The sequence below is a fragment of the Podospora pseudopauciseta genome, chromosome 1 (genome assembly GCF_035222475.1).
Source record: "Podospora pseudopauciseta strain CBS 411.78 chromosome 1, whole genome shotgun sequence".
Lineage (NCBI taxonomy): Eukaryota > Fungi > Ascomycota > Sordariomycetes > Sordariales > Podosporaceae > Podospora > Podospora pseudopauciseta.
This window is the reverse complement of record NC_085892.1, coordinates 1,773,567-1,784,420: the sequence shown is the minus strand read 5'-3', so window position 1 is coordinate 1,784,420 and position 10,854 is coordinate 1,773,567. Positions and strand designations below refer to the sequence as shown.

The 10,854-nt window shown below is 52.3% G+C and overlaps 3 protein-coding genes across 3 annotated transcripts; 1 reads left to right on the top strand and 2 right to left on the bottom strand.

Moving 5' to 3' along the window:
- Positions 1–1,310: 1,310 nt before the first annotated feature.
- Positions 1,311–5,274, bottom strand: QC763_104770 (uncharacterized protein; the record flags this gene model as incomplete). Its single annotated transcript, XM_062907047.1, has 2 exons — positions 1,311–2,077; positions 2,142–5,274. The coding sequence occupies 2 exons, from the start codon at positions 5,272–5,274 to the stop codon at positions 1,311–1,313; spliced, it is 3,900 nt and encodes a 1,299-aa protein (XP_062769954.1).
- A 731-nt stretch (positions 5,275–6,005) lies between these two features.
- RPL44 (40s ribosomal protein L44e) lies at positions 6,006–7,791 on the bottom strand. The gene is made up of 3 exons (XM_062907046.1): positions 7,193–7,791; positions 7,071–7,135; positions 6,006–6,559 (listed from the first exon to the last, which is right to left on the bottom strand). The coding sequence occupies exons 1-3, from the start codon at positions 7,406–7,408 to the stop codon at positions 6,520–6,522; spliced, it is 321 nt and encodes a 106-aa protein (XP_062769953.1). The 5' UTR covers positions 7,409–7,791; the 3' UTR covers positions 6,006–6,519.
- A 560-nt stretch (positions 7,792–8,351) lies between these two features.
- On the top strand, positions 8,352–9,359 carry QC763_104750 (uncharacterized protein; the record flags this gene model as incomplete). The annotated part of the gene is made up of 1 exon (XM_062907045.1): positions 8,352–9,359. The coding sequence occupies one exon, from the start codon at positions 8,352–8,354 to the stop codon at positions 9,357–9,359; it is 1,008 nt and encodes a 335-aa protein (XP_062769952.1).
- Positions 9,360–10,854: the final 1,495 nt, after the last annotated feature.

The window sequence follows — 10,854 nt, the reverse complement described above, 5'->3', positions numbered from 1 at the left end:
ACCATGAGTTCCCTGGACTTTATTCTCAAACCCGCACCTGCTAAAGAGGGGTTTATTTGCTTGTCCTTCTCGTATCGAGATGACCCCAAGATGCCTAACGTCCTCAAACCCCCACTTCAGAACCATGTCGCGCCATGTGTTTGCGCTGCCTGCTTGGAAGATAGCTTGCCAAGAGTTCGATATCACCACAACAGGTCCAACTCCCAGGGTCGCGCCTGCTGGTTGATCATCCTCGTCCCGCGAAGCTTGCCAAGTTGCCAAGTTGCCAAGTTGCCAAGTTGCCAAGTTTACCCGGAAACCAGAAACCGTCCAAAAAAAAAATACCGACGCTGTGGACGACAAAAATAGGATTCATCAAGACAAGACACTGTAACGAGAGCTATAAGGATAGTGCTGAGATTGAGAAGCTGGTTGAGAAGCAATTGAAGCAGATTGGACATCTTGAAAACGTTCGAGATTTATCGCTGATGGTCTTTTAGCAGCCTCGGTCGTAGCCTGCAAATATGTCCAGGCCCGCTCTACCCTACCAAGCCCTCGTGAGAACCCCGTGAGAAAAGGGTTCACTACGGAGCAATATGATTCCACTTCCACCGCCACCTCACCCCTGCGCCCGGTTCCGCTCTCGCTCGCTTCTGTCCGATCCAAAGTTTTGGGGAGCTGTTGCCGAGTGACCTCACGTCTTATTCTCTACAACCACCATGCCACCATGCCACCATGCCATTCACATCTATAAAAGCCTTTTCAGACTGAAAACGAGATGCAAGGAACTTGTTTCTAGGCAATTGCCTCGCTACTAGTAGTATTGGGAACATGTGTAAGCTATTTGCCTTCGAGAACTTCCCCCCAAGCCTCGCGCGCTATCGATTTCCCCTGGTTTGGGACTCCGTATTGGCGTCATCTTAACGCAACTGAGCCGCATGCAACGCAACCCTGCGCTGATGACAAAAAAGACCACAAAACGGGGCCAAGAGAAACGGTGCTGACCTCACTCCTCAGTCGAAAAAGAAATCTCGTACCAACAAAAATGATGCGGAGTGACTAGAGTTGCACCTGCCTGTTGTGTAGAAGATGTCCCCCATGTCGGTTGTTTTTTGTTGTGTTCGGCCGAACAAACAGCAGCAGCAGCAACAGCAAGCCAGCATTTTTTTTTTTTGGCCAGGCTCTCACTCAGCTGATTCTAGTCCGAGTACACTGATCCGAGCCTCGATATCCGTATCCCAAGTGTTCACGTGCGTGTGGGATGTTGTTGGTAAAAGGATTCCCGGCATTCCTTCCTCAATAATGAACTGTCGGTCAAGTTCGGGGCAAACTCAACCATACATCGCAGGCTGTTCATCAATCCGATGTCCCTGATACGCCGTGTTCTGACTCATGAAGCTCCGATCATGCCTCAACTCACCACTGCCACCATCACCACTGCCATCAACGGCATGGTATTCGCCTCGGCGAGCCGTTTCCGTCATAGCCGGCCCGTCCATCGCAGCAAAAGCCGGGGTTGTTCCGTCCTCAGGCTCGTACCCACTACTACCACTACCTCCTCCCGTCTCCACCTCCACCCCTAGCCTTCTCCTGTCCTGAGACTCCCATAACCCATTCCCCACAGAAACAGGCAGCACCCCGTAGTAATATCTCCCACCGTTCTCTTCTATTCGTTTGCGCCTTGCGGCCCCGTCCATGGAGGATATCCCCTCCAAATCTGCCAGCAGGGTGGGTGACTGGGAGAGGTAGTACATCATCCCCGCGATGGACCTCGGGTCAGCGGGCATCGGGGGGTATCGGATCCAGAACGACCAGCCGAGCACGGCGAGCATCACTGCCAAGAAGAGACATGAAAGAACCGCGCAGGCGGTCGCCGCGGCGGAGGTTTGGTAGAGGCTGAAGGGGACGTTGGAGAGCAGCACCGGCAAGAACTCTGACATGATCGCAGCTATTGAGACCGCGAGCAGGAACATGTGTCTGTTTCTGATGGCGGAGTAGAGCCCCGAAAAGGGGTTCGTGTTCGGCGAGAAGAGGATGGAGCGGGAGGCCGGTTGGGTTGAGAGAGCCATTAGTTGGAAGGGGGTCATGGTGCTCACGCCTTTTGATTTGATTGTTAGTGAACACGATTCTCTTTTGGATGGAGATGAGAAAGGGGGACTTACTCAGAAAGAAAGACTGCCAACAAAACGCTACTATCACCCCGATAATCGCCGACAAGAACCTCACCCCAAAGGTGTTGGCGTTCATAAACGTCCAGAGCTTGCCATTGTCCTTGATCCCGCCGCGGTAGTAGGCATGGTAATAGATGATGAAAATGAAGACGGCAAGTTGAAATAGAATCAGCCCGACCCTCCACGGTATCCTCAACGTCATAAAAGGTAAATGACTCCCCGACACCCCCGTTTTCAAATCAGCTACCGCATCACTCCCATCCATGTCGTCACTCTCACTCACAGAGGTAGGATGTTGCTGCTGTTGCAACCCCTGACCAGCCTCATCCAACACTATCATTCCGTAATCCTCCCTCCCATCCCGATTCCGATACCACCCCATTCCATACCGTTTATACCTCATCTTTTTGCCATGCCCGCATCCCAAATCACTCCTCACCCCCCCCAGGAGCGACCCCATCCCAGCCAAATTCCACGGATTCGCCCTCACCCCCGTGACCCCTTTCCGTCCCCAGTTCGTGAACCACATCACCACCCCTAGCAAAACAACCACGACAACCATCAGGCCAACAAGAACATACCCCGCCGTCCTGTTCACCCCCAGCGCCGGACCGCAGTTCTTACTCGCAGTGTTGAGATAACAATCCCCATGAAGCTTCAGCCCGATAGCCTCAGTCGCAAAAGGGACCATCAAACTCCCACAACCGACCATGAGCGTCGTCACGAATGGGACAGGGTGTTTAGCCTGCAAGAGGGTGATGACTGGCGTAACAAACGACAGGACGCCAGAGTATTGGACCAGTAGGGTGTTAGCACCCAGACTGCCAGTGGGGAGGGTAAGGGACTGGAAGGGTTGGTAGAGTTTTGCGTTTAGGTCTATGATGCGGAGGGGAATCACGATGGCAATGGCGAGGAGGGCGGGGAGGAAGGTGCCGAGGAAGATGTCGGTTTCGGACCAAGAGATTACCCTTGTTTGGGGGACGAGGGATTCGGATGGGGAGGAGGGGGTTGGGGTTGTGGTTGAGGTGTAGGTTAGGGTTGTGGGGAGGCGGGTTGAGAGGGAGGTGGTGGGGGAGGGGGTGGAGGTTATTGTCCTCAGGGAGCCGGAGATGGTGGTGAGAAAGGTGGTGGGGGGGATGGTGCTGGTAAAGGTGCTTAGGGTCTCGCGAGAGGTCGTGGCGAGCGTGAGGGTGATGGGGGAGGTGTTGGTTGGGGTGGTGGTTAGGGTTAGGGTGGTGAGGGTGCCGTCTATGGTTGTGGTGAAGCTCGTCACTGGGGGGGTTGTCACCCGGGTTATGGTTGTGCCGTCGATGGTGGTGACAAAGGTTGTTGGGGCGGGGGTTATGGTGACGACGGTTGGGGTGCCGCCTATGTTGGTTGTGACGAGGTAGGTGATGGGCACGAAAGGGCCGTCAACGGAAGGTGTGGTGACGACGACTTGGGTCACCGGGGTTCCTCCTTCCATGTTAATGGCGGTGTAGGTTATCGGCTGGCCTGGAGGGCCTGTTGGTGTGGTTACTACGACTTGAGTCACAAGAGATCCCCCTTGCTCGCGGACAACAGTGTATGAAACCGGTTGATAAGGCGGCCCAGCCGGTGTAGTAACGACAACTTGCGAAACAAGCGAGCCCCCGACGTTGTCAACGACTGTGTAAGTTACCGGCTGTCCAACTTCGACTGGTGCCACAACCGCTTGAATGGTCCGGGGTGCACCATCGACATTAGTAACTTGGCCTATGGCAACGCCAGGGGTCGGTGTGATGACCACAACATTGGTCACGGCAGATCCGCCGACCCGAACGACACCAGTTCTAATCTCCTGCTCAACCACCCTAGTTTGGACTTCGTTTGTGGGGACAACGACCACAACAGGCCCCTGAGTTTTAATAACCTCAATGACTGTCCCGTCAATGACTTCCACCCCCGTCACCTTGACCGGGTTAGGTGGCTCTGTGACTGGAACAGGCATGACAGTCTGGAAGTAAGTGATCGTAACCTGGCCCACGCTTGGAATCACCACTCCGGTAAGCGTGCTGGTAAAAACAGACGTCACAACATCTGTCGCCGTGGAAACACCTGCAACGGTCGTCGTCACCCCTGAAACGATTGTTGTAGGCTTCACGCCAGTGCCCATGCCAGTGGAAATAGGGACTGTGCCTTCTGATCCATCTGATGACCAGAATGACATGACCGTGGTTGGAGCCACATCGGTCACATCTGTCACAAATGTTGTGGTAAATGTAGAAGCACTGCTGAACGAAGACGTTCGAGTTCTGGTGAATGTTGAGGTGAAGAGAATTGTCGTGACAGGAACTGTAACGTTTCGTGTAAAATAAGATATGGAGACAGATATCGGTATCAACGACATGCCGCTCACGCTGGTCGCACTGGTGCTGGAACTGACAGGCTCTGAAGGGGGAGCGGTTACAGACGATAAACCAGAGGCAGTTGCTGAGGTGTCTTGAGATATCGTGACTGACGGAACGCTTGATGGATTGCTTGTTTCAGAATCTGGCAACCTAAACGCGTTGTTATCCATCGTTTCTGAAGCTGAGAGAGACAGTCTTTCGGTCTCTGTGACGCCTGTCACGATGAAGATCGGGGACGTTGAGCCGGAAGAAGGTATAGACTGTGTTTCGGTAGACGACTGAAGCGTCGGTGTCGCCTGAGACACGATCTCTGGGGAATAACTGCTCTGAACAGCGACCCTGACCTCTTCCTCGAAACTCAGAGTGCTCTGTGACATCGAAGTCATGCCACTGACTGGGGTCATGGTTGCTGTGTTGTTCGGGAGAACATCGCGAGCTAGCCGCACAGGTTGCGAGGCATTGGGATGTAGTCCCAAAAACCGAGCACTCGTGTCTGAGTTTGGCAGGCTCTTGTCGGCAAAAGTGATAAGGGCGATGGCCACGACTAGCAGGACCATAAGACCGCTGATGAATGGCCATCGCAGTGGTTTTGGCTTGTAGTTGGGTGTGTCAGTCGGTCTCCATGCTGGTGGCTGCCATGTCGGCGCGACCTGTTCCTCTGTCCTCCTTGGTTCATAGTTGTAATCTTCCGTGGCCTGGATGCTGTACTCATAGGCGGCTCGGTCGTCTCTTGGTGTAATAAGGGGTTGCTGCATAGTTTTTGATGGCGTGGGCGCGGGGCACAGACGAAGTCCCCTGGCCTGGTAATGTCAGGTGTCTTCTCAATGGTGTTATCTCGAGGTTCGTTGTTGAGTGATAAATAGGTTTGTATCAGTCAGGTCCTCCAGGATCATGTTTCATGAACGTTGTGTGTTGACTCGGTCTTGGAGAGGCAGGTCAATATTCCCTCTTCTGGAGCCCATTGGAAAGGCAGCAGATCGGACATGCATGTGAACCATTCTGTGGCCGGGCATCGGTGCCCTGATATTGGGCACACAGAGAAAGCCAAACCCAACCTGGATCCCGCGAGGTCTCCCAGACCCGACTGTGTGCAGCTGCGGCTGAGATTAAGCCTCTCCGACTGCGTGTCCACCAGGCTTGTTTCAACCTCTCAGCAGCTCGCTTCATTGCCGATGGCACCGCCCTGTGACTGGCCCCTCGAACTATTGCAACTGGCTGCGCTTGTTTGTCAAGTCGGGATTGGTGAGGGCCAAAACGCTGTTGAGCGTTGCTGGCCATTTGTGCAACCACATCCAGACGGCATCACCATCAGGGAGTGCGGTGAGAACCCAAGCTGTATCGCGTCTAGCCGCTCGACATGCTTCCAATCAGATGCCGCGCAACCGAGTCCTCAAATCGGGTCATTTGTTTGGTCCTATACTGGTATGTGGTGGTTAATTCTCATATTAGATCTGTAATGGATCATAGGAACTGAGCGCTCAAGACTGCAGCGAAGGGAAACCTGTTCTACGGCGTTCGGGGCTCTGGATACACAGCAAGAATGGGAGTGGGAAACGATGGTGGGAGTAGGTTTGGTGCGTCCACTTAATTTATTCAGCTTCAAAAAGACATTGGCCCGTTTTCTTGGCTAACGGGATTCCCAGTTCCCGCCCAACCTCACATTCGTCGTAGCCACCAGCCCCGACATGCGTACAAAACAGTTGCGGTCACTGCACCAAGGGCGCTTGTTCGGTCGTTGAAGTGTGAGGAAACTGGAAGCAGTGTTCGTGAAAAAGCGCAGACGAAACGCCCCGAGGATGGTATTGTTGCTTGTTGTCCCGCGACCGAAACCACCCATGCCCATGTACATGATCCTCTATGCCCGGTATTCCCATGTCAACATCGAAATCATATTGTGATGCTCCACGACATGGCGCGGCAAATTCCCATGCAGGCAAATCCCGAAAACCAGAGCCAATGTCTTCAAATCTTCACCACCCACATTTCCAGCCGGAGCGCATTTAGAAGACGAGGGCAGCACCCTTGGTCTTCTTGTCACCACTGTAGCACAATCTGTCAGCACGTGTTCGGTCCGGCAATTGGTACACCAAATTCGAGAGACTGCCGCAGAACCCTGTTCCGTATCTTGACGTCGTATGACGTCGAGCATTTTGGGGATCGAAACATGCATCACAAATATTCTCGTGGTGCGATGAGTCTATGTCGAGATCGTGTTGCCGATATTCGGAGGTGATTGGTTCGACACATCATAGCTGCCCATCGTCCGGTGTCATGCTGACCGCAACAGCTCGAAAACCTGGATATGATTCCCCCGGCATTTTGTACCCCAAACATCGAATTCCCATTGTATATGTGACGAGTGTTGGATCAAACTTTCCGTATGGTGTCGTGAAGCGTGTTCGTACTCGGAGTGGTCCTGGTCGCAGATTCGCCGCCGCGGGGTAGTCGGAAGCTCGTGGTCCACACAATCGGTTTTCATTATGCCGGTCGGTTTCGCAGGAGTCTCTCGAATTCGTGATGCTGTCAAGGAAAAAGGCGAACAAAAACTTACCCAAGCTCGAAGTGCTTGCAGCGCTTGAGAGGGAGCTGCTTCTTGGCCTTGCACGCGGAGCATTCCTATTCCACCCGTTTTAGCATCCCTCCGTCCTCGATTCAGCGATCGGGCAATCTCACCAGTCTGAGAACGATCTTCTTGGTGGTCTTCGCCTTCTTGTGGAAGACGGGCTTGGTCTGACCACCGTAACCGCTCTGCTTGCGGTCGTAACGGCGCTTTCCCTGAGCGAAGGCCGAAGCCTTGCCGGCCTTGTACTGGGTGACCTTGTGGAGCTGGTGCTTGCCGCACTCCTTGCTCTTGCAGAAGGTCTTTCTGGTCTTGGGGACGTTCACCATTTTGACGGCTGGATGGGGTCGTGATGTGGTGTGGTTGACGTGTGGTGTCGTGGGCCAGCTGCCTCTCTCTTTGGTTTTCGCGAATTTGCAACAATTTCGCCCAGGGCTGCCGTGCAAGTGTGGGTGCACGGTCGAAATTTGACCCGGTCCCGTGACTTGCCGGCCTGTTGCGGGTTTTTGACGAGGGCAGGCCCCACCTTCAGCTTTTCTCCCCGCAACTCACTCAAGCAGCTGAGTTCTGACACTCTTATCTTTTATCGGATTTCTTATCTTATCATCGTTGCTCGAAATGTGTTTGGTCTGCGCAACGCTCATCAAACGCCTTTGCAGGTTGCAGCTCTCCCACGTGCTCGCAGCCTCATAACCTTTTGCTGAAGCTTGTCTTATTGTTCTCTGGTCAAGATGCAGTCCCTACGCATAGGCGCCCGTACCAGGCCTAGAGCTTTCAAAATATCTTTTTTAACCTTCACTGCCCACAGTGAGAGCCACTACTGAATGGTCCTATGTTTGGTTCCGTGTCACATCCGGTAACCAGATCATCAGCCTCGGACTGCGCCTGCTGCGCCGCTCCCGACTTCTTCACCCAATGCTGCTGTGCTTCTACCCCTGAACTGGCTATGTTGCACAATGCAACCAACAGATGCGTAACCTCCAATAACCTTCTGCTACACGAAACTCGAAATGGTTTAGCCCCCAGTTCAGCTCCCGGATCAGTGCGGGTTGCTCGCACTTGAGAGATTTGGCTCAGTCTTTCCGACATGTTATCACCGGGGGGGGATAAAGCATCAGGTAGCTCAAACTGCCTCCACCATGCCGCCGTCACCTTCTCCATTTTTCTGTTATCCTTCTTCTCTTTTTCACGATGGTCTCAGTGATATCCTCTTGACAGCACCTGCCATCTCTCGCCTTTACGTACCTGGATCCATCTCTCAGTGTATCTGTCATGATGGCAACCCTTGCCATGACCTCCTTCCCCTTTCAACCGCTTACAACGACGTACTCGAGACCTCCTGCTTGCAATGGCATATACATGCCCGGAAATATTTGGGTTATGGATAACGACCCTACCTGCCTTCCTCCAGGATTCGACACCGAGTCAACCTCCTTTTTCTCCCCCGGCATCGCTTGTCCTAGCGGGTACTGGAGTGCTTGTTCGGATTCCAAGGGCGTCAGTACGATCACCACGGTGACCTGCTGCCCAATATACCGAAGCGACATCTCTTTGTCTTGTGTTCCTTCTAATGCTGTACTCTCCGCACCTTGGGTGGACCATTTTTGCACGTTCAAAGCGAAATGGACAGGCAACGTTGTCACGGTCACCACATCTAGGAACGGCGTGACCGCCACCGAAACCCAGACATTCATATCTCCGCAAGGCATCAATGCGTTTGGCGTTCGCATGGTACACCAGACGACCGACATATCGTCCTTAAACACGCAATCAACCTCAAACACAAACCCTCCAATAACGACTTCCTCGCCCACAAGTCAATTGGGATCCGTGGAGACATCTTCAAGCCCGGACACCGCGCCAATAGCTGAACCAGCAGGTTCAAGCCTCAGTACCGGAGCTATTGCCGCAATCGCGGTGGTCATACCGATACTCGCCATTCTTGCTGGTGTTGGATTTTTCTTATGGTGGAGGAGTCGAAGGGCGCTGGCTGCCTCCTCGTTGCCGGAATCTTCGCCATTGGGAGGCCCGGCGTCAGAATCACCTGGATTTGGAGCGGGCTATCCGCAACAGAGCGGTTATACGCAACAAACAAGCACTTATCATGGAGCCGGTGGTCCACTGCCGCCCCAGTATGGAGTGTTTTCAAAGGAGATGCCAACTGCATACAGGGCTGCTGTTGAGATGCCGGGTATGGGCAATACTCACGTGGAACTTCCCGCTACCTATGATATTGGTCCACAGGAATTACCGACAACGTCAAGGCAGAACAGAGAGTAGCTGGCAGAGCAGTAACTGTAAATACAGCACAGTTCTTTGACAATAGAAGCGATAGAGGGTCGCTACCATGAAACTATTCATTCAATCCTGGTGTTTCCAATATAGCATAGCACGGTGGAGGTGAGGAGGTAGACGGACGCTGTATGGTGACTCCCAGGGGTTTTATTGCTGTATTGAGTTTCTCCAACTAGCAACTGATATCAAGTCTAGGTAGGTACCTGGCCACCAACATCATGACCAATAAATCAACAATACGTAATTCCATCAACAAATGCCCATGGCACGGGCAAAACAATGCAAGCAAACGATCCTCAGCTGCCATGCAGGAACCGTTTCCATAGCCCAAGTCCCACCACTGCGACCACAGTATTCATCATGAGCGCCCACTCATGATTAAGTCTTCTTCAATATAACACTCGGCAAAGTGTGTCTGCCACAGTTACCCCCCTCCTGCGTCACCTTTTGACCTAAACACGGGTCACAATCTTTGCCGTGCTTTATGGCTGCGGGGCATTTGTTGATAGTGACGGACATCTCGGTTGCGCAGAGCCGATGGGTCATTGCAGTACTTGTAATGCTTTGCGCACATGTTTGTGGAGGTGGCTCGTTGTCGGTGAGTAGTTTGAGGTAGTGTTGTGGGATGTTGAGTATATCCGGCAAGGCTGACTTGTCGTTGAAGTTTTGTGAGAATGTGTGTGGCAATTCTGACTTTTTGCCGGTAGCTTTGGCAGTCATGAAGGGTAAGACTTTGAAGTGGGAATTGGGCATTACATATACTAGAAGCTGCCGTCGGTTTAGTATCAAAGGTACACATGACGACTTACCAAGGGTCAGGTTTCGGAAACCAAGTGTATTCTTTGGATCGTCAACTCTGTATCGTAGGTATCTCATGATCTGATCATGTTGATGAAAAGCCTCCTCTTGACGTCAAGACACTCTTTCAGCAGTTCAGTTGGGTGGTTATTCGCGGTTGATTATGGTGCTCAAATACAAACATCAAAATCTTATGAAAGAGACATCAATCAAAGACAGTCGAACGTAGATATCGTCACATTAACCAAAGCTATAATGATGTTGGTCTCATTGGTGTGGGCTTCAAAAACAACTAGTACCTAGGTACCTAGTGAAGACCTGTCTCCGTCACAGGAAGGTTCCCTTTTTTGGCACCCTCCCCCCAAAATAATCGGCATTGCAAACCAATAAAATGCGTAATTATTATTAACTACTTACTTTTGCAGTGCCATTTTTTGGAGAGGGTTTTTCCTTGGTAACGCCTGTAGTCTGCATCGTGAGAGCCATTAAATGTTTGCTGGGTCCCAACGCTGTATCTGGGACTTCTCCGGCTCGTGTTTTGTCTCATGTGGCCGGATGCTGATTGTGCAGTTCAGGGACAACATGGCAATTATTTAGTTGCAACACTGAAATAATTCAAAAAATGTATTATACCAACAGAAACACGGGGACAATGATTCGGGCCTTGGCTGATTCGCCACCT